This window comes from Diuraphis noxia, unplaced genomic scaffold (assembly GCF_037042655.1).
Source record: "Diuraphis noxia isolate RWA-SAM2 unplaced genomic scaffold, SU_Dnox_SAM2 contig0003, whole genome shotgun sequence".
In the NCBI taxonomy this organism is placed as follows: Eukaryota; Metazoa; Arthropoda; class Insecta; order Hemiptera; family Aphididae; genus Diuraphis; species Diuraphis noxia.
The window spans coordinates 10,000,001-10,021,770 of record NW_028301713.1 but is presented as its reverse complement, the minus strand read 5'-3'; the positions used below and the strand labels follow the sequence as shown (position 1 = coordinate 10,021,770).

The 21,770-nt window shown below is 28.1% G+C and overlaps 2 protein-coding genes across 4 annotated transcripts in view; one reads left to right on the top strand and one right to left on the bottom strand.

Moving 5' to 3' along the window:
* Positions 1 to 244: 244 nt before the first annotated feature.
* On the bottom strand, positions 245 to 19,566 carry LOC107170247 (CCR4-NOT transcription complex subunit 1-like). Of its 2 annotated transcripts, none has more exons than XM_015520318.2 (42): positions 18,742 to 19,566; positions 14,739 to 14,954; positions 14,470 to 14,665; positions 14,293 to 14,397; positions 14,033 to 14,193; positions 13,660 to 13,956; positions 13,385 to 13,570; positions 13,179 to 13,306; positions 12,874 to 13,114; positions 12,698 to 12,808; positions 12,469 to 12,627; positions 12,274 to 12,389; positions 11,796 to 12,055; positions 11,506 to 11,721; positions 11,262 to 11,440; positions 9,946 to 10,070; positions 9,694 to 9,886; positions 9,253 to 9,462; positions 9,036 to 9,179; positions 8,773 to 8,952; positions 8,476 to 8,703; positions 8,262 to 8,396; positions 7,589 to 7,748; positions 5,838 to 6,106; positions 5,616 to 5,756; positions 5,385 to 5,540; positions 5,180 to 5,320; positions 4,838 to 5,053; positions 4,578 to 4,775; positions 4,358 to 4,509; positions 4,021 to 4,296; positions 3,813 to 3,927; positions 3,616 to 3,744; positions 3,304 to 3,540; positions 3,092 to 3,238; positions 2,858 to 2,992; positions 2,472 to 2,717; positions 2,253 to 2,408; positions 1,944 to 2,196; positions 1,091 to 1,223; positions 866 to 1,000; positions 245 to 672 (listed from the first exon to the last, which is right to left on the bottom strand). In XM_015520318.2, the coding sequence occupies exons 1-42, from the start codon at positions 18,841 to 18,843 to the stop codon at positions 588 to 590; spliced, it is 7,368 nt and encodes a 2,455-aa protein (XP_015375804.2). In that variant the 5' UTR covers positions 18,844 to 19,566; the 3' UTR covers positions 245 to 587. The 2 variants fall into 2 exon arrangements, with proteins under 2 accessions (XP_015375804.2, XP_015375806.2); XM_015520320.2 differs by having other exon boundaries at positions 14,470 to 14,644.
* Positions 19,567 to 19,802: 236 nt separating this feature from the next.
* Positions 19,803 to 21,770, top strand: part of scu (hydroxysteroid 17-beta dehydrogenase 10) — a 2,372-nt gene continuing 404 nt past the window's right edge. Inside the window, exons 1-2 of one of the 2 annotated variants that reach the window (XM_015520307.2) lie at positions 19,803 to 19,961; positions 21,266 to 21,770. The exon at positions 21,266 to 21,770 is cut by the window's right edge and continues 404 nt beyond it. In XM_015520307.2, the coding sequence (XP_015375793.2) occupies positions 21,284 to 21,770 (487 nt within the window). In that variant the 5' untranslated portion in view covers positions 19,803 to 19,961; positions 21,266 to 21,283. Of the gene's footprint in view, positions 19,962 to 19,987; positions 20,286 to 21,265 lie in introns of those variants that run through there. The other variant, XM_015520306.2, reaches the window with a different exon arrangement.

The following is a 21,770-nucleotide window of genomic DNA, read 5'->3' as shown; positions in this document are numbered from 1 at the left end:
GACTATTATTTTTTTTATAGAAAAAATATATACTTTTAAGTTTATTTTATAAAGGTTGGAAGGTACATAAACATAATTCTAAAAATAAAATTGGGAATTGGTATATGGAGAACACATAAAATTAATTTTAAAATTACATTAAATTATTACACAACATAAAATGTCAACTGAAATCACAGATTATCTCATCGAAATGAGAGGATGGATCTATAGAACACAGGGATATACAAAAACTAAGTCATAATATTATTTAAATTCTATTTATAATTATTAACTAATAAATAATACTAATATTGTACATTATAATTAAAAATTCACTATCCTTTAATAAATTTGGTTACTAATTTTTACATTTAATAAATATGTATACTTCAAATTATGTTACATGCATAGACAATATAAAAAGGAAAATAATTTTACATTAATAGAATACGTTTTGTTTTTTGTTACTTTGATCTTACTTTAATACGATATGTATTCTTAATTACTTAAAAATTTGTTTCGTCTTTTCCCTTACAAAATTATAAAACATAAAAAATATATATGACTTCATTTTTCAACAAAACCTATTCAATAAAAATGAAAATTTATAAATCTGGTAAATCTCCGCCATCTGTCGAAGTGTTGGGTTGTTTATGAACCATGCACGAACGGGCAACAGATTCAAAAAGCCTATGAAATAGTTTTAAGCAAATTATTAAATTTAGCTTGGCAATTTTTTTAACATAAATAATCAATGTCAAGCAGGTATTATACAGCAGTGCAAAACTACTTTTTTTGAACATTATTAGAAGCATTACAAAAATATGTACTAAATCCAGTAAAAATATGTAATATTGCACAACTATAACATAGAATAGCTTACTTCTCAATTTCTGGTGCACAATGTACAAACTCATGGTTCCAAAACTTGTAAGCTGGATTTTTTATCAGCTCAATAAATGTGATCAATAAGCCCCAAGGATGAGGTCTGTTAACAATCAATCTCTCCAAAAGAACTCTGTAATAAATTTAAGCATATTGGATTAACATTCCATCAACCCATTTAGCTAAACAATTTTCTTAAATTTTCTTTACAATAGGTACTAACCTTGTTATTTGTTCTTGAATAGCTTCACTATTAGCCTCAGCAAATAAATACAAAAGAGTACAGCTAAAGTAATGTGTGTGGCTATTGGGGAAACGTAATTGGTTTGCAATGGCGTTTAAAAACAAATAGCGACCTAAAATAATATTAAAAATGTCATTTATTATAAATACAGTGAAACCTCCCATAAAGGACACCTCCAAAAAGCAGACATTTTTCAGGAACGGGGACATTTTCACTACTTTTATACAAGAAAACTTCTAAAAACCGGACACTTTAATTTTGATTTTAACAATATTTATCGTAAATATAGAATAATCGTGGAATGCTTTAATAAATATTTATCAATTTATATATATTATAGTTTTAAATTTATCTTATCTGTCTATTATCACATTGATGAAAACATTTTTCTAGTTTATGTTCTGTAAAGTATGTTATCGTATTTAGTTGTGTTTGTGATTACATTGCATACAAACATATTGCATTCAACGCAGTTGAATTAGAAAATGCCTTTATACATGAAATTACTAGGCATCAAGGTCTAAACAAGCTAGTAACAGATTAGTAACAAGTAACTGATTTTATCATATAATTTTAAATATTATGTACAATATTAATATTTGCATTAAAATAATATAAATATCATTGATTATAAGTATTACATAAAATATAAATGTTGTAAATATATAATTATTAATTTATATAAGTTATTTCCGAGAATTTTCCCCCTCCCTCCCACTGAATACCAAACACCTCTAAATAACGGACAAAATTATGGCGATCGAGAGTGTCCAGTATTAAGACGTTTCAATGTATATATAATGTAAATAAAAAAAACTATATGATGTTGTACCTTCTGTGTCAAGGTCCACAGATAAATTTTGGAAAATATCCATATGCGCAGAATGAGCTATAGTAGAGGTATTCGGCACTAAGCCTTTGCTACGAATGTGCTGTATGGCTTGAGTACCAACATACAGAACAATGGCATTTAAAAGTGAAAGGTTATATCTCATTCCTGGTTCACAACAACTCTGTTGCATTGTAGTACGAATCTCTGATAAGAATGTAACTGGAGCTCGAGTTTTCAAATACAAATCTAAATCCTAAACAAGATAACCATTAAAAATAATACTTTTCCATAAATTTATTATTAAATTACTTTTTTAAAGCTGGCTGGTTGGATGTAACACTGAAAGTCTGGACTAATTTTTGGAGCCAAAGATATTTCTTGAAGCACATCAACTTTCAAGTTTGGAGTAAATGGATCTGGTAAACGCATATTACGTGGGAATGCAGATAGTATTAAATTTCTCATCTAAAATCAAATTGATTTAATAACAATATAATATTTACTTTTTATAAATTAACAAGATCAAACCTGAATACAATTTGGAGGTATTACATCACAAAAACCATAGTGAAACTCGCACAAGAATTCGGGAAAATCATGAAGCAAAATGAGGAGCACTCTCAATGTTCCCTTGTATAACAAATGAACAGGTTTGGCAAGTTCAGCATTTCTTAAGAATGGAGCCAAGTATTTGAATAAGTCAATGAGTAATTGAGCATAGAAATTCCAACCCTGAACATCAGTTACCGGAGTTTGATCATAAGCACGCTGTCGCTAAATTGATGTAATTAATTTCATATAGAAAAGAGAATAATGAATGGCTTTTAAAATGCAATGTTGAATTTACTACTTGCATAACTCTATTTTAGTCTTCTATTAAATAAATTAAAGATCATTAAACTATTAAAGCTTACCTTTTGTTGCGGAGTTAATCCCAAAAGACGACCAATGAATATCCTATGAGATATGAGTTCCAGCCAAGCATATGCAAAGCCTGGAACTTTTCTTGGTCGGAGTAGGTGAAAAGTATGACAAAAAGCAGCAAGTATCTAATTAATAAATAAAAATATTACATGGTTTTATCGTAAAATATATATATATATTTTTATTCAAGATTAAATATAGCTAAATATAATTTAAAATCTTACGGGAACATTGATTGATTCTAGTACTGGATCAGGTGCATTCAAATCAAGGAAAAGAGTGATTAAAATTCTATGGTACGGTAGTTGGTGAAAATCAGTGGCTTGTACATCATGATCTTGAAGCAAGACTCCAACAACAATTCCAAGAACCTAAAAAATGTTTACACTTAGTTATAAAAATATATATATTTATGAAGCCAATAAAAGGTAATTACTTTATTCAAAAGATTTGTTTTGGTAGTTATGGCGGTTGCATCACCAGAGTGTTTAACTAATAATACAATAAGTTTAACATAGGCATCAATCGTATGGAAAAGTTTAGCACGTACAGTGGAAGGAGACTGTGTTTGATCAGGTATCTGTCTATAACATAGTTCAACCATCATTTGTGTACTGAGTCGGAAAAATCGAGTTATAATATCATCAGATTTTAAAATTCCTTGGACATTCATCTATATTGGTAAATTTTTTTTTAATAATGGTAAAACATATACATATATATATACAGTAAATATATAGCAACTAACTTGATGAATGTATACACTAAAAGTTTTTCCTGGATCCCTATTGGGTGCAGCACTATAAATGGTCAACCATTCCTTAAGCAAATATTCAGTTTTTTCCAACAATCCTGGAGGATCATCAAAGTCTCTACCCTAAAAATTGAGCAATTTTATTAAGTTTTATTCTTTACAGTTTATCAATATTTAATAATTTACTGTACCTGTAGTATTCCATGTTGAATATGAGCTGAGGAGTTACCACTGCCACTAGCTATTCTTTCTGAAGCATTATTTTCTGCTTGTGGTGGTCTAATTACTTCCATAAGTGCTGCCAACCTAACAGAAAAATAAACAAGTTAGATATTCAAATGACTTTTATACTGCAAAGAACAGAATATTATTATGATATAAAAACTACAAATAATTTACCCGTCAGGAATAGGGCGACCGCTAAGCACAATGCTATTCAATGCATCAATAGTTGCTTGGAGATGATGTTCAGTTATAGGAGAATTAGAACGATTATCTATCAAATAATTTTGTAAAAATTGTTTAACATATGCCATGGATACATAATTTGCGCCATTATCCATAGACATAGCTAAGTGCATATCATACATGCTAATATTCACCATTCCAGCACGAATTAAAACATCGATTGCATCAATGTTAAAACGTAACTCGTCTCTAGATTCTATGAGAGCTCTGAAAATAATCAAACACAAACATTAATTTATGTAAAATAAATTGAATTTAAATAACATACTTGGTTAAAGTTTTATTTGTCCATTGTAAATTGTAAGCACGAGGATCTTGGAAAGCTCTAAATATATTGAGATGTATGTCACGGTATCTTATGCTCATATCCAGATCATGATTGGCTGGTGAACTAAGACCATCTAAATAACTTTCCACAGTCTTATAAAAAGTAAAAAATAATTAAGTGAATTTTTGTACATAGCATTTTAATTAAGTGGTTAATTTACTTTATTAACGACATTTGCTGCAGTAACAATGTCACGTGATCTTCTTAATGTAGTCATTGCTTCCATAACACCATGTAAATTTGATGGTTGATTTGTATTAGAAAGAATTCGTTGGTTGGCCATATATAGTTGTAAAAGTGACTCAATTTCACTAATGAGTTTTTCGTAGACTACAGTCATCTCATCAGGTGGAAAGCCCTAAAAAATTATTATAAATAACACTTAAGTACAATAAAATAAAATCTAATTAAAATAATTACAGATTTAGGAATGAACAATGAAACAGCTTCTCGATCTAATGGTTGAAACCCAGGTATGTTTCTAGCAAACTCTTCATAAACTCCAATCATCTGAGGTGGTGGTAAGCCAACCTTATTACGTAGAGTTTCAGGCAAATATTCTACTTGGCCACCTAGTACTAGGGGATCACAATAACGACGACCTTCCATTCTTGACAAACTGCGCTTCTCATATTCCTAAAAATTAAAATTAATTTACTTACAAATTATATATGAATTCACACCCACATGCATTAGGTACATTCTATTCATTAAGACTTTTAACAATAAATTTTAAATAAATAAATTATAAATAATACTTACAATCTTTAAATATTTGTCGATTTCTATGACGGCTTTCTCAGTTGCAGTTTTTTGCACAAATGCACATGCCAATTCTAAATTATCATTTGCACACATTGTACAAGCTTGATCAATCATTTCTTTTTGAGATTGTGATGGAGACTAATTGGAAAATTATACTATGAACATTTTTTAATTGTGGCAAAATTACAATATTAATACATACAATCAAAACACTCATAAAATGTTGCTTCAAGTTAGTAGTCAATGTTTGAATGACTTGCTCTCGACAGGTAATCATTGCCAAACCAGAAGTTAAATTTCTTACCATACAATGCGCTGCTTTTCTCAGATGAGTGTCATCTGGGTCCATACCAAAATCCTAAATTGTTAAAATTTTGAATAAAGTTAAATTCAGGCTTAATAATTATATTAAATTAATAAATAATAAACTAACTTTTTTAACGATATGTTCCGTGGTAATTACAGCAATTTTTACCGACCTCTCAACAACAGGATTTATCCACTCTTGGATTGATCGTTCTATAGCATTACGTACATATGTCTTTAGTGTTGGTTGGCTGTGAAATAGCGGAATCTAAAATAAAATAATTAAGAAAATCATGAATAATTATTAAATATACAAATCATAAACAACATTATTCAGATAGTAATTTACTTGTGAATTAATAACAATCATAGACATTATTTGTGATGAATTAGTAGTGTTGAATGTAACATAGTTAAACTTAGGCTCAACTAAAGGTAGTGGAGGAGACATTCCTGGAGTACCACTGATACCCATGCTACCAGTAGATGTCAATGTTGTAACTCCACCAGCAGCCACAACATGGCCAACAAGTTCATCATTGAATCTAGTATTAGAACTCATTGATGGAACTGTTGAATTATTATTCTGTTGTTGCTGGGTTTGGGAAGAAACAATAGCTAAAATAAAACATAATACACACATTGTTACAAATTTAAAATTAAAATTATGAATATAATAAGGAATTTTTGGATAACATTCACATGCAATTACAAAAACAGTACTAAATTAAGACAAAGATAATATTATGCACTTAAAATAAATAAGAAAAAACATACTCAAAGTAGTCCCCGAAATCTATAAATAATTTAAGAGTTAACAAGAATTTATACCATTAAATAAAGGCAATAATTAACATTCTATTATACTATAAAATATAAACATTACTTAAGATATATTGATTACTAACTAAATATTATTGTTGTGTTTATCAAGTATACCAATCACATCTTAAATAACCACTAATGAGCTATGAGAAAATATATTGGGAGCCACTGCTGTAAATTTTTTAAACAATTGGATACATGTAAAGAATTTTAGTGTTAAATTGTTTAAATTAGTATGATAACTTGATTTGTACAAGAGCTATATTCAAGCCAACAATAGAACATTAATGCTTCGCGTATTTACACTAAAATTAGCGAACGTTCTGGAGATGAGTAGAACTGGTTGCATTTTGGTTAGGACACAGTAATGTTCTCTCGTAGGCCGGAATACAGCATGCAATTATAATTATCCATGATTAAATAAAATGAAAGAATATTATAGATACCAGAAAATATTTGATCAAATACAACAAATAATAGTTCTTTATACTATATCTAGTGATTCCAGATGAAAAGTAGTCTGATTACACATTGAAGCTAATGAATTAATTAATTTTTATAATATATTATTAGTAAAAATTAATAAATTAATGTTAAATTATAATGATAATATAATGCATTATGGTATTCTTTAAATTTATAACCTTAGAAAGTCAAAGAACAATATAAATGAAAATCATCAGTTTTGAATACAGAATTTCTATTAACTGACTAACCAGACTAACATTTATTGATATCTACAATATATTTTATAACTCGATTAGGTTAGTTCCATCATTGTTAACAATTAGAAAAATGTACATAATTTAGTGAAATATTATAAAATGTTAAAAATAAAAATTATGATAAAATTATTCTGTATTATGGTAAGTTTTAAATAATTCACAAATCTATAAACTATTAAAAGGGGGATTCAGATAACTTTTAAACTAATTAAGTAACAGTCAATGTATGGTATTGTATTTAAATTTAAAAATTTAAGTTTAAAAGAAATTCATTTAAAATATTTAAAAATATCTAGAATTAAATTTAAATTCACGATTTATAATGCTTTATACTTAAAAAAAAATATTGCTTAGTTTATAATTTATAGAAAAATGGTAAAAAAATATAAACAACTCATATTCAACAATTGTATTAAAATAACCTATAACTTTAAAAAAGTATTCTATAATAGATTGGAATTATTATTGTTATAGTTATCAATAATGTTTAAATAAAAATACCCAACAAGATGAAACAAGTCAATATTTATTCATTTAAAATATGTATTACTTTGAATAATAGGTGTTTGACGTTGGGGTGTAGGAACTGAAACTTTTGGAGGCTCTGGAGCGCTTTGTGGTCTAGATTTAGATTTATCAGTATTAGACAGTTGTGGTTCTAATTTCTTTGCAACTTCTGGATCTTTAAGAACATATCCAGCAGTCAAATCCTAAAATTAAAAATACATTACAAGTTAATGGTTATATTAATATTTTAATATTAACTACATACTATTCTTACACAAATGTCTATAAGCTAGATAAACAATCAAAAATATATGAAATATTAATAACTAGCGAAGTGGAAATATAAATGATTAAAATTAAGTATGCACTACAAATTTGGACCAAAATAGGAAAAAAACATTTTATTATTTTATTTAAGGCTACAAAATATTGATAGTACAGAACAACTTAAATAAACTGAAATATAAAATTATATTTATAATTAATTATTGTATGTAATTATTTAATAGGTTAAGTGGATTCAATCAAAGATCTTTAACAAACCACTTTAGATTGACAATGTCACTTTAGAACAATCAAAAATCAATATTAACTAAAATATTTAATTTAAGACAAATACAAAAATGTTATCGATGATGAGTATATACATCCAAAGCATTGAAAAGGTTAACTATTATAAAGTTACTCTACATTATAATCTATTTAAAAGGATTCACCTTAAGCTCTAAGTTTAAAGCTTTACACAAAACTTCAACTTCAAATTTCAATGTTAATTTCAAATCAGGTTCTTCATGAAGTTCAGCTAAACAGTTCATAACAGACATTGTCCATGGATTTCTAGGTCTAAATACCTATAAATTTACAAATTTATTTAAGACAAGAATACAACAATTAGATTATTAAAAAAAAATGTATTATATAAGAACATACTTTGCTTTTAGCACATGATTCTAGAATCTTAGCAATAAATGGTACAGTAAATAGTAGTTCTTGATGTCCCTTATTATATGCTTCAACCAATAACATTTTTAGGTCAATATCGTCTAATAGTATAGGTTTGTTTTTAGCCAATGTGATCATTCCCAACCAATGACCCAAATTCTTCAACAATGACCTATCAGAAAAATTGGCCATTCCTTTGTCACTTTTTAACAAAACCTAAAAATATTAGATACATGATATACATTAATCAACTTTTAAGAACTCATTTAATATTATTATACTTACTCTAATATTTCTGAAGGTTTCCAAAATTATTAGAGCATTTAAAGCTTCATTATTCAAGCAATCCAAAAAGTTAGAGTACAGTGTATGGAAATTTAATTCAATACTGACACGTTTCATGACTAAATATTGTGATAGCCATGGTAAACATTCATGGGAGATAATTTCTCTAATTTCATCACACTGTAAAGTAAAAATATTATTTATACATAATGGAATGCAACAGATACAATCTGTAAGTATTTAAAAAACGATAGTTTTTTAACCTTAGTCTGCAGATTCACTTGACTTAGGTTGTTAAAGATAAAAGCAATTTTATCCTGAACATTCTCAGCTGGTGCAATAATTTTATCGTCTTGTTCTGTGGCTACCAACAAAGTATCAATATTTGTTGTGTTTGCGATTGATGGCTGAAAATATATTAAATAAAAATTATATTAATAGTCTAACTTAAATATAAAGGAGTATTTAGAATTTATTCACCCTTGATGGTAATACAGCATTGGTTGTAGTTAGTTTGGAAGATGAAGATGATACTGTGGTAGTAGTTGTAGTAGTAGTGATACTTTGTGCTTTGAAAGCATTAAGAGGGTTTGGCATGAATGAACCCTGTGAAATAGTATTACTACTTGCCCCAGCTAAATCTGCAACTCTAGATGGGGGTTCTTGTGAATTTTTACCATACTCAACATACTGCAATAGTAATAAAAAGTAATAATTATTAAGAAATTATTACTAAAACATGATTTAAAAGACATTAGGAATAAATCAATAAAATTATTAATAGTTTTAACAATCATTAAAATAATATCTATTCAGAGAATTATAAAAATGTATTGCCATAACAAAATGTTTTGTGTCCTAAAGTATTTTTTTTTTAATGTCTACAGATTAGTTTGCATCTATACTTTAAAAAAAACATACCTCAATAAGATGTTGTGGGAACTGTTGAAAATGAGGAATCGTAGAAATGTGAGAACAATATTGGTGGTAATCTTTCAAACGATGCTTAAAACGATCCAATGCAGTTATACCAAAATTATACATTTTAGAGTTTGGACTTTTCTTAAGCGCATCCAAAATAAAACGTAGCGCAAGACCTAAAGCTTTATAATTTCTAAAAAAAAAATATTACATTGTATAGTTAATACATACAATCGAGGAAAGGTTACTTACGAAACAAGACCATGCTCTATTATTCCACCAAAAAGATGAGCTGTTGTTATTAGCTCTTTTTCTGGATATGCTGGAAAAAATCTATACTCTTCAAACAAGTTCCTCAACATACAACAAAATACTTCCTACAAAATTAAAAATATTTTGAATTATTTTTCTATTCACAGAAACACATTTACCATTACATTTAACTTAAATACTAGAAATTTTTTTTATAATACAGGGTGATTGATTTATCATATAACACTCTTACTTTTTTGAATGACAACATAGAGTTTTAATTTCATATTTCAAAGCAGAATATTTTTCTAAGTATTTCGATATATAAAAATCGAATTTGGGGCTAGTAGTTTATGAGTTATAAGTATTTAAAGTTTAGATTGGCAGAGTGGAGTAGTACGGGGTTACCCCTCAAAATGTTTGTCCACTAATCCGCTTAATCTAAACTTAAAATACTTATAACTCATAAACTACTAGCCCCAAATTCGATTTCTATGTATCAAAATACTTAGATATTCTGCTTTAGAATATGAAATTAAAACTCTATGTTGTCATTCAAAAAAGTAAAAAACTTAAAAATGATAAGGATAAAAAATTGGGGTTTTAACAACTTGAAACCATGTAAAAAAATATTTTGAAAAAAGTAAATACTTTTTGAAATAATGAGTGTTTTATGATAAATCAATCACGCTGTATAAACATGATACATCACTGGTGTAAATCATAATTTAAAAAATTGTAATAACATAGAAAAGAATAATCTTATAAAATTATTATTATTATTAAATTTAAAAATATTTTCTAGATGCAGGGCTTTGCTTATTAGGTCGTTATAATGAGTATAAAATATTATTTAATTATTCTTAATTTAGCATTTTTGTCATAATTCACATTTTCATCAATTAATGTTTCAACTAAATAAAAGTGCATTATTTGAAGCGCTGTTGTAGAATCATTGAAAATGTAATACATAGAAACTATGTACATAAACTATTATAAATCAAAAATAATTTCAAGTAATAAATATTTATTTCATACACATGAAAACCATAGAATCCAGCATACAATCATATAGTATAACATCATGCAAATAAATACAAAGTTAAAAATGTGTTAGTTCATCCATATAAGACATAACTACCCAATTTAAAATTAAGTTTATAGGACCAGCAATTGTTATGAAAAATTCGTAAAATGAATTTTAATGTATAGAATATTTGTTTTACCGAAACTATAACTTATAAACAGATTTCTTTTTACATATCATGTAACATAAAAACATTAATACACATAGTTACTTATAAAAAACCAATTACCCTTTCACGTTTAACAGGAGATTCTTGAAATCTTTTTAACATTTCAAGTACTTCATCAATTGATAGAGAGTGATGAGGTGCCAAATTATAAATACGTTGGAAATAACTATTTGCTTCATCTTCTATATCTTTAGGTACAGAGACTGGCATGTTACCATCAACAAATAAACTGTTGTCAACTAAAAATAAGTTTTTTTTATAATACATTTTATTTTTTATTTTTATAAAATACTTAAATACTTACTAGGATGATTGGATTTTCCGATAGCTGATGGTGTGATCTGGTGAGGTGGTAAACGGCCAAGCATATTAGATGGTCCAGATAATTGACTGGAAACTGCTGGACCAGGAGCATTTGAAGATGAAGGGGTCATGATAGAGAAGCCTACATGCCCAGATGTATTACCAATATTATTTCGAGATGGTGATCCAGGTGTTTGAACTAACTGCCCTAAGGAACCTAATGTAATGTGCAAATTGTAAGTTTATACAATTTTCATTTAAACAAATAATTTATAAACTATTAATACAAACCAGGTAGACTGAATGTAGAACCAGATTGTGCTGAAGAGTTTAATCCAAGACTAGCAAGACTAGTGGCCAGTCCAGTGAGTTGGTCAACTAATACTTGTGACGTAGGACCTTCATTTGGTCGATGATGTTGTGAAGCACGGAGGATAGATGGTGGCGGAGCTGTTGAATTAATACGTGCAGATACTACTTTAGACATATACATATTGGTACAATTGGTTACCATTTGTAAAATGGCATCTGAAAGTTCTTGTGAAATTGTTCTGTAAACAAATCATACAATTTTATAAATGAAAAAATGAAACTATTCAACATAAATATTTAAAAAATTTTAATTTATATTAATAATAATAAATAAGTTTATTCTGCCAATATATCATATTAAATGATTAAAACTTAAGTTAAGCATTTTAAAATTGATTACACATCATATATAAGTATAAAATTGTAAAAATAATTTAATTATAATTATTTAACTCACCCAGTAACGTTGCGTAGACAATTTAAGATTGTTAGAACAGTCTCAGATGACAATGGAGTATATTTCGACAAATGTTCATCTTTAATTGAAGATCCAGCTAATTGGGGGCATCGTTTCTAATAACAACGCGTCAATAAATAACAAATTTATAAATTATAATTTTTTGATGTATTCATTTAAACAATAATGTTTTACCTGCAAAAATTTAACGCAAGCCGAAACAAAGTTTTCACCATGTTCACGAATTTTATCTGATAACCATTTATCAAGTTTTAAATATTCTCGTCGTGAAGCTAAACAAGCTAAATCAATGACAAATACAAACTGCTGAACACTTAACAGTAGAGATAATGCCTAAATAAAATAATTTAATAATTAATGATCAAATATAACTATGTATAGCCGTTAAAACAACTATTCATACTTTTAAATCTTGAGCAATATCTAAAATGCGGGACAGTTTAACATGGTCATGATCACTGCGCACATACCATTCACTCATGGCTTGAACTAAAGTATGTCTGAGTCCAACATTCTAAAAGTAAATATTAAAATAGTTACAATATTTAACAAATATTTATAAAATAAAATGATTGATACCTGATGGTTCCATGCATGGTGCAAGATCACACCAGCATTGCTGTGATTTCCAAGAAATATTGGTATAAGGCCACTTATCATTTCATGTCTAACCATACTCAAAGGGCCATTTGACTGAATTAAAGCAAGAGCTAATAGATCAGGGCATTTTTGAGCTGGAAACTTTAAACACTCTTGCACTTGATAATAAAGACCTCGTTCTGCCAAATACAACATTAAATCAACAAGCTCAATCGAACGCCTACAAAAAAAAAACAAAATTGATAACCTAATAATAACAATTAAAATTAAATTTGAGATTTCACCAATTATTAATATCCTTATTGTCTGCTTCTGGTATTACTTTGAGCAAATCAATTGACACAGAACGATATGGATAATCAGCAAAACAGAAAACATCAGAATTTTGTAATATAAGTTGAACAAGAGACATCTAAAATTATAATAGAAATGTAAATTTGAATATATATATATATTTTTTTTTCATTTAATTCAGAATAGAAAATATTACCTGTGCTTCAGAATTTGACCAATGTCGATAAATCATTTCAACAGGAAAGTTATCTGCAGGGTACCCCTGAGCTTTTAAACCAAGTCGCAAAGCAGTAAAAAGAAGAACTAAACCTTGCCTATCTTTAATAATAAAATCATTATGGTCAAGTTCTTTGATGACATCTGACCAAGATAATGATGGATTCTACAATATATATATATACATAAATATTAATGTAATAAATTCATAATAACTCTAGAAGAATGTAAAATATAAAAGTAATAAATTAATACCAAGTCTTTAACTGTATGTACAAAAACATCAACATTCCAAGTTGTACAATTACTAGAGCTTTTTTCTTGATCATGGTTTGCATTATCACCAGGCCAGTATGTCAAATTAGATTGAGAATCAAGTCCAGTATGTGTTCGTATCATCATTGATAATACTTTTGCAATTGATAAAGGGCCGAAAATGATAGAAGAATTATTTCCACTGATCACAGATAACAAGTTCCGACGACACTCTTCTAACGATGAACAAATAGAGTAGCCCATTTCCATAACTAAATCAGCTAATGATAGATCCATCTGCAACATTAAAATGAAAATTAAAAGTAAAGGAAATATAATAAAAATTGTCGATTACAAAATAAAATGTAGTTACCATTGAGTTGGAAATAGATGACATATCTTTATTTATTTTATCCATTGGACGGTCTGGGTTATCAGAATATATTAAAGGAGCCAATAATACAGGAGCAACTTCAAGTGGAAAATCAAGGCGTAAGTTTTTTAATAAAACTTCCTTGATTTCTTTGCTTATGCCTAATCATGAAAAATCAATAATAAATAATTACAGAATAGATACATTTTAAAACTATAATCAATAAATAAGAATAAATACTTTAATATTTTTGAACATACCAAATATTTGATCATCAACAGCAAATACGTGACTTAATATTAAATGTAAAACTTCAGGACTAGAATCATGCAATCCTCCTCCAGTAACTTGTTCAGTGTTAGTATCTAAATAAAATAAATAAAATTTTTTTTTAACTAATGTTATGCTAAATGTATAGATAAATAGTACTTTTATACCTGAGTTTATATAAGATTTTATTAGCTCTGGCAATTTTTGCTTAACAAATTGTAATGCAAATGTCGAATAATTTGTTGACTCCAAACAAACGAGTCCAAATACAACTTCTTGAACAAGACTAAGATGTAATATCCTACTAAGCTGGACAAAAAGCTGTATTGATGGTTTCAGTGGCTGTATAGATGATTTAAGAGACTATCAATTACATTTTATAAAAGTAAATTCAATAACTTACTTAAGGCATCAATAAATAATTTTATCAAATTACCTTATTTATATGAAGTGGGTTGTCAAGTGCAAAACACAAAATTGAAGTGAGTGAAGGCTTATTTAAAAGAGTTGTACACTGTTGTGCCAACAATTGAACTTGGTAGTAATCCTTGTGTGATATATTTCGCGGTCCTTCAATTTCTTTAAGATCTATATGAGAAAGAAGACAGCGTAATAGATGTCGATCTGCTTCAAATCCTTGCAACTGGATTGCCTAAGTATATAAAAAACTAGATAAAAACAGTTCTAGTATTTTTACTCAGAGTTAGTTCATCATCAATTAAATTTAGATATAGGGTTTTAAGTGCTTATAAACACTATTAATAATTATTCCTAAGATTAAATCTATTTTATTTTTTTTATAAGAATAATATAATGTTTGAAAAGAAACACTATCTTATTAATTTATGCACAAATGAAAAGTATAATCATTAGGTAGTCACAGAAACAACATCTTATATTCAATAAGTATCAAAATTTGATTCATTTGTTTGTATAAAATACTTAATATCTGACCAACGGCATTTTTATTTTTTTAAACCTGAATTTCAATGTAGATATAGTTATTTATTAACTCATTAATAATAGGCTAAACAAAAATATAGGATAAGTAGCTCGGGTTTTTTCGTATTTATTTTTATTTAACATAAAAGAAATCATATATTATACCTACAGATCATATTTTATTATGAGTAACTTACCTAACCTAACTTTTTACAACATTCTTATATAATATAATGATAGATAAATAAAAAAATTATATCATCCGAATTTTTTATATTCAATGGTTAGACTGTTTTCAATATCAATTTATCCTACATATTAAAGACATTTTCCTTACAAAATTAAAAAAATATATATAGATATTTAGGAAAAACACAACTGCGACCTGTTGCTTAACATTTTAATCAATCATGCATCATACTCTTTTTTAGGTTTTAGTAGGTAGTAGGAAACCTAGATAAATCAACATTTCACCACTAATGAATAACATTGGTGGCTGTTGAAAGCCAATCAAAATAGATGAGTTCCTATTTTTAATCTAGATTAAAAAATATGAAATACTGCCATGGCATTTTAAAAGGTTAATTATCAAATATAGAATAATTAATTAGTCTTTAAAAATCTGGTAATAGTCCAATAAGTAATATAGTCTGTCAATAAAATTGTGTGGTAGTAATTGTAAGTAATTGTCATTAAGGACATAATAGGTAGGTATGTGCTATTTATGATCGTAAAAACAAAACAGAAAAAGTCCTTTATTATTTAAGTAGGTAAAGAACTATTATCCTATATATGTATAATTAGATACTAAAATTGTCCTTTTTGCCGCCCCACAATGTATAATAGTTGTTATTCAATTTTAAATTTGTATAGGGAAGATAGCTTTAGTACTCATTATTTGCCTAAATGATAAAATATTATACATATTATACTGGGTGTCCCACAAGGATTTCCCCATTGCAATATCTCCTAAGATAATAAATATATCATAAATCTGTTTTTTTTATTAGACTCGCATAGACAAGGGCTACATGTATTTTATTTTTTGATAAAAGTTTAAAAAATTATTTTTAAATTTTTGAAAAAAAATAAAGTTACGTATTTTATAGATTATTTTGACCTTTCCACTTTTTATTTTCTTTAATCACTTGTTTTTCATAATTTTTTTAGTCAATAGATAAAACAGCAAAAAACGTTCGAAAAAACAGGTTTTCATTCGGGCGGCGAGTCCCTCTCTATGGCTAATGGGTATATTCTTACGAGACGTTTTGTGTATAAAGTTATATACAATCAAATAAATAACTACTTTATTATCAGTAATCAATGGCAAACCAACATACAAACAATAAAATAATAATTTTTTATGAGGCAAAACAAAATGCATGTGTTAGTCCATTCTATAGTGAACTTATATGGATTGAAAATAAGGCTAAAACACCTATGATATAACTTATTTTGAAAACTGTGCAGTATTTAGAATATTCAACAAGTCATAGCCCTCCATAAAACAAATTGGTGCCCTTTCTAAAAATATTAGAAATTAATATTGTTTTAATATATAATGCCACCCTAAAATTTGGTTTGCCCAATCTGAAAATTTTTTCTGGCCACAGGTTAGGATAAAGAATATCTAATGATGTCAAAATAATATAAAATAATTGATTAGGTTCTAAAGAAGTTAAAACCATTATCCCTGTAGGTATACACAATAAAATAAACAATAGATACCTACTTATCGAAAATGTTGAAATGATCTTAAACATATATACATAAATTGATAATATAGAACTTACACCTTTATTGTCATATTACACTTCATATATGTGGGGATGTCATAAAGGTACCTAGTTATTCAATGCATCTAACCTAACCTATACCCGAGCCTATATTATGGTCATGTTACAGTTTAACCACAGAATATTTGAAAATATATTATAAATATTATAATATATCATACATTCTGTGGTTTAACTATATGTTTATTTGTGCTAGTCAACTATAACAATTAATTTTTTCATAATATGTGCATGACGTGTTACGCCATGTCCTATGTGAGTCCGGCAAAAAACAAAACAGTTTGTATTTCACTCCATCGGACGCACCACACTGTGGCGGAACAGCATGATCAGAATAGAATTTGTTCGCATTCGCCGGATTCACATAGGACATATAGTGTTATACTCAAATATCAATATTATTATCTTTGAATAATATTACTTAAATAATGTTTTTTTTTAAAGCCCAATTATATACTTTACAAGAACAAACAGATATATATATATATATATATATATATATATATACCTATTAAAAATATATGGTATGCAGCAAACATTAAAAGTATGGATTTAATTTTGTGACCTAAGAACAATTAAATTCCTTAATGATAAATGTTTGTTTAAGATACCTGCAAAAAAATTATACTTAAAAAATGTCAACACATCCTACGTTCTTACTAACTCATGTTATTCATATATCATGCATGTTTTAATTTATATGCATTCATTTATATTTTATATATTAAATGTTTTTTAATAGGTAGGTATAAGAAAACATAATTTATCATTGTATTCATGTTTAAAAAAAGTGATTCAATTACTAATGTATATACCACTTTTCATTGAAAACAATATATTAAAAGCTTTATTCACATTATGTTTACTAATTTTTAATCAGAAAAATTTAATAACATGCAAAAACGACAGACAGAATAAAAAAGGTTAGTTAGTTTTTATCTTTTAAAAGATTGTAAGTTAACACCATTTTCTATTTAGGTCTAGCTTTATGATTCTTCAAAATTGCCTACAGTAATTTTAAAATGCTAATCAAGTAAACCTCAATAAAATAAACAGGCAAATACTAACAATTAAAAGACTTAATTTGTGTTAGTATAATAGTGCCTAGTTGTTATAATAACTTGCACAACAATGTTGATAATACAATCAACTTATTACATTTTATAAAAGTAAGGTAATTTCCTAATTCCCTGCCCCCACTCATACTCAATATATAACTAAAGAAAATTGACCAATAAAACAATCTTGAAAACAATGGATTAAATTGGTATAAACTATGATTAAGTCAACTTGTCATTTATATAATAGTAATTGGTATAAATAATTGGTTATCATTAAAAAATTACACTAATAAGCTTAATAGACTGTGCTATAAATGTTGATAATTTTAATAAAATATATTTAATATCAGTAAAAATCCTGACAAAGGAAAAATACAAGGGCGAAACATGGATAACAAATAATATAATACCTATGATTATTTTTATTTTGTTAACTATCAATGGGAGTTAAGTTATCTACAATGTTTACCTAGGTAATGAAAGGTACCTATCAAAAAAAAAAAAAAAATCCAAATATAATTTTTTTTTACTTCTACCTACTTCTACAGTAACTATCTACGCATCAATACAGCTAGCAATGTACAAAAGATGCATAAGTAACTATAGGTAAACACGATAAGATTGAAATTAAACTACTTACGTCCCCTAATTCTTGAACGCTAGACTTGTAATTCTTTTTCGACAAATTAGCAACGAGATAGCTGATTTGCGACAACGTATATGACAATGAATCCAGGTTCATAGTTCCATGAATGCCGATTCGAAAGCTTCAATAGGTTTTGAAGCTTTCTTCAATGGGTGGAGAAGAACGTGCCGACGACGATAAGAGTCGACGGTGTACCTATCGTTGAGCGCGACAAACGTGCAGTAGATGACCGAATTGAAGTTTTGACGATAGGACTCAAATTGGACGTCTCGCGACGGCGGTTGTCTACCAGTCTTTGATCAAGCACACTAGGAGGACACCAATGCGGGCTCGCGTGGACCTAGATGGAAACCGATAACGGTGGTCGGGCCGGTGTCCGATTCGACGACAAAGGCCGAAAACGGTAAACACCGGTCCACTCAGACGGGGACGACCGTTGTCCCGAGAACGGATCACATATTTACTGTGGAGTAAACGGCGTAAAAAGCATTCTTGGGTGGTGGTGTCGCAATAAACCGCAAACGGAAAAAATAAGGAATAGGTACGACGGTTAAAACAAAAAACGTATAAGTGTAAAACACAAAAACGATTCAATAAACGGCGGAGAAAGTGACAACTGAGAAATGATGATGGAAAGTATTCGTATTCAATGTAATATTGTAAAATCAAATGTAATATTATATTACTAATAATAATAAAAGAAAATAATAATAGTAATAATAATAATAAATAATAACAATGACGAGCAGTCGCAAGAGGAAAAGGGAAAACGAAATGAGAAGTGAGAACGACGAACAACGAACGGCCGTTCACAAAAACGAATACAATTTTTGTTTTTCCGTGAATACGGAAAATATTTTCCGACTTCCCAGCGTTCGCACCGATTCGTCGCGAACACACGCAGTGTAGCCGATCATGACGGACGACAGACACATAGTACCAACCTAAATACCAACCTGAAAAAACATTTTCATTCTACCACAGAACAATTCTGGCGGTTGGTGTTGAATTTATATTCTTTTCTTATCGTTTCCTTGTACCGGCGGCGATGATAAATTCGTAGTGTCGTAGATAAGAATGGCACTGTGGAGTCTGGAACTTACTGTGGACTGTGGTGAATGGTGATGGTAAATACTTAAAATTGCGTATTCACGTGCGTTTGTTATTCGTAATATTCGTATCCAAATTGATGGCTAAATTGCAAATAGTGAATAGTGAGTACTCGTTTATGACAAGAATTACTGTCCATTAGTCATTAATAGATAATTAAATAGATAATTAAAATATGATTTCCAGTTTGTACTCCCGATTTTATTCTATTTCTATGATTAAAAGTATTTTTGTGATTCTACTTTGTCCAATTGCCGCAGTCGTAGTACCACATAACAATAGTACTATACGTTTGCTCAAATGTTTTTTGTTTGCCACGGTTATTTTTCCCACACTAAATGTGAATACCAATTAAATTATTTGAATCAAAATCACTAATGTATCACGACATCACGTGTCGAGTTTTACATAAACTACAAATTATTAAGGTGCTTTACAGTAATTTTTAATATAAATCAGTTAATTGCCTCAATAGTAGAACATTTATGTACATGCCCAAAATCTTAGACAATAGTTAATGAATCTATAGTTCTTAGCTGGTGTATCAATAAGTTTGTATTCTACTTAACATACCTTTGTTCTTTTAGTTTACACTGTCTCATCCTCTATACATTTTTGTTCATTAAGAAAAATGTTTTTTCAATTTAATGTAAGACATTTGTTGGTATTATGTTGAAGAAATTTTGTTTAGGGAATATTGGCATGCAAAATGTGTAGACCGTGCTAATGTGTAACATAGTGTTTACTTTGTTATTTTATAAAATAATACCTTTTAATAAGAGCGAAGTCAATAAATTAAAAAGTAATATATTGGTATGAGATCCCTTATAAGCTTTTTATTTTATATTAATGCAAGTTATGAACAGTTTTCTATTTTAAATAGTATTATTTAAAATATTTTTTTTAAAATTATTTCTATTATAAATGTTACAATGACTTGAATGTTCAAGCCAAAACTAATCCAGTAGACATTGTTTATATAATTCACTTCCTTGTTTTATAATCCACAACCATTGTGTTTATTATTTTAAACAACATAACTTAAGAGTAAAAATATTTTGTATAACTCATTTGCCATAATTAATTAATTTGGTGTTTGTTTATATTCAACTCCTTACGACAAGGTATAATATGAACCTAGATTTATATAAATATTATAACAATAAAAGTAACTTACATGAATGTTAAACAACTATTTTAATGTGTCTTCTTTGTCTTCGTCCAAGTATTTGGGATTGGCTACCTTTATCGTACACCTCCACTTTTCACAATTTTCCACATTCCTATGCACACCACACTAACTTGCATATCATTGTCAATAGTATCAATAGTAATATAGTATACCATTATAATACTAACCATTTTAATGTATCTTAATAAATATTTTAAATAATAATTTTTATTTCAGAATACTATAAAATTCAACATGTCTAAAACTCTTGTAAGTTTAGTCACAGGAGCTGCTTCTGGATTAGGAAAAGCCACTGTTGAAAGACTTGTGAAAGATGGATACAAAGTAATAATGTGTGATTTACCATCATCTGAAGGGAAAAGTGTTGCTGAAACATTTGGTCCCAACACCAATTTTGTTCCTACTGACGTACGATCTGAAACCGATGTTCAGAATGCTATTGACACTTGTAGTCAACTCCATGGAAAATTAAATTTGATCGTCAATTGTGCTGGTATAAGCGTCGCACGCAAAGTATTTAATTTCAACAAAAGCAGTGCTCATAGCTTAGAAGAATTTACTGATGTACTTATGGTAAATACTGTAGGTAGTTTCAATGTTATCCGATTAGGTGCTGCACTGATGGGAAAAAATGAAACTGATGAAAATGGTCAACGAGGAGTTGTAATTAATACATCAGGATATTCTGCTTATGATGGGCAAACAGGCCAGGTCGCTTTTG

Excerpts from the sequence above, each read along its gene's own strand:
- LOC107170247 (XM_015520318.2), bottom strand. The coding sequence starts at position 18,843 with ATGAACCTGGATTCATTGTCATATACGTTGTCGCAAATCAGCTATCTC. Across the intron at positions 12,628-12,697 it reads ATATTGCTCAAGATTTAAAA|GCATTATCTCTACTGTTAAG; the intron begins GTATGAATAGTT and ends TATTTTATTTAG. Across the intron at positions 8,953-9,035 it reads AAGTGAATCTGCAGACTAAG|TGTGATGAAATTAGAGAAAT; the intron begins GTTAAAAAACTA and ends TTTACTTTACAG.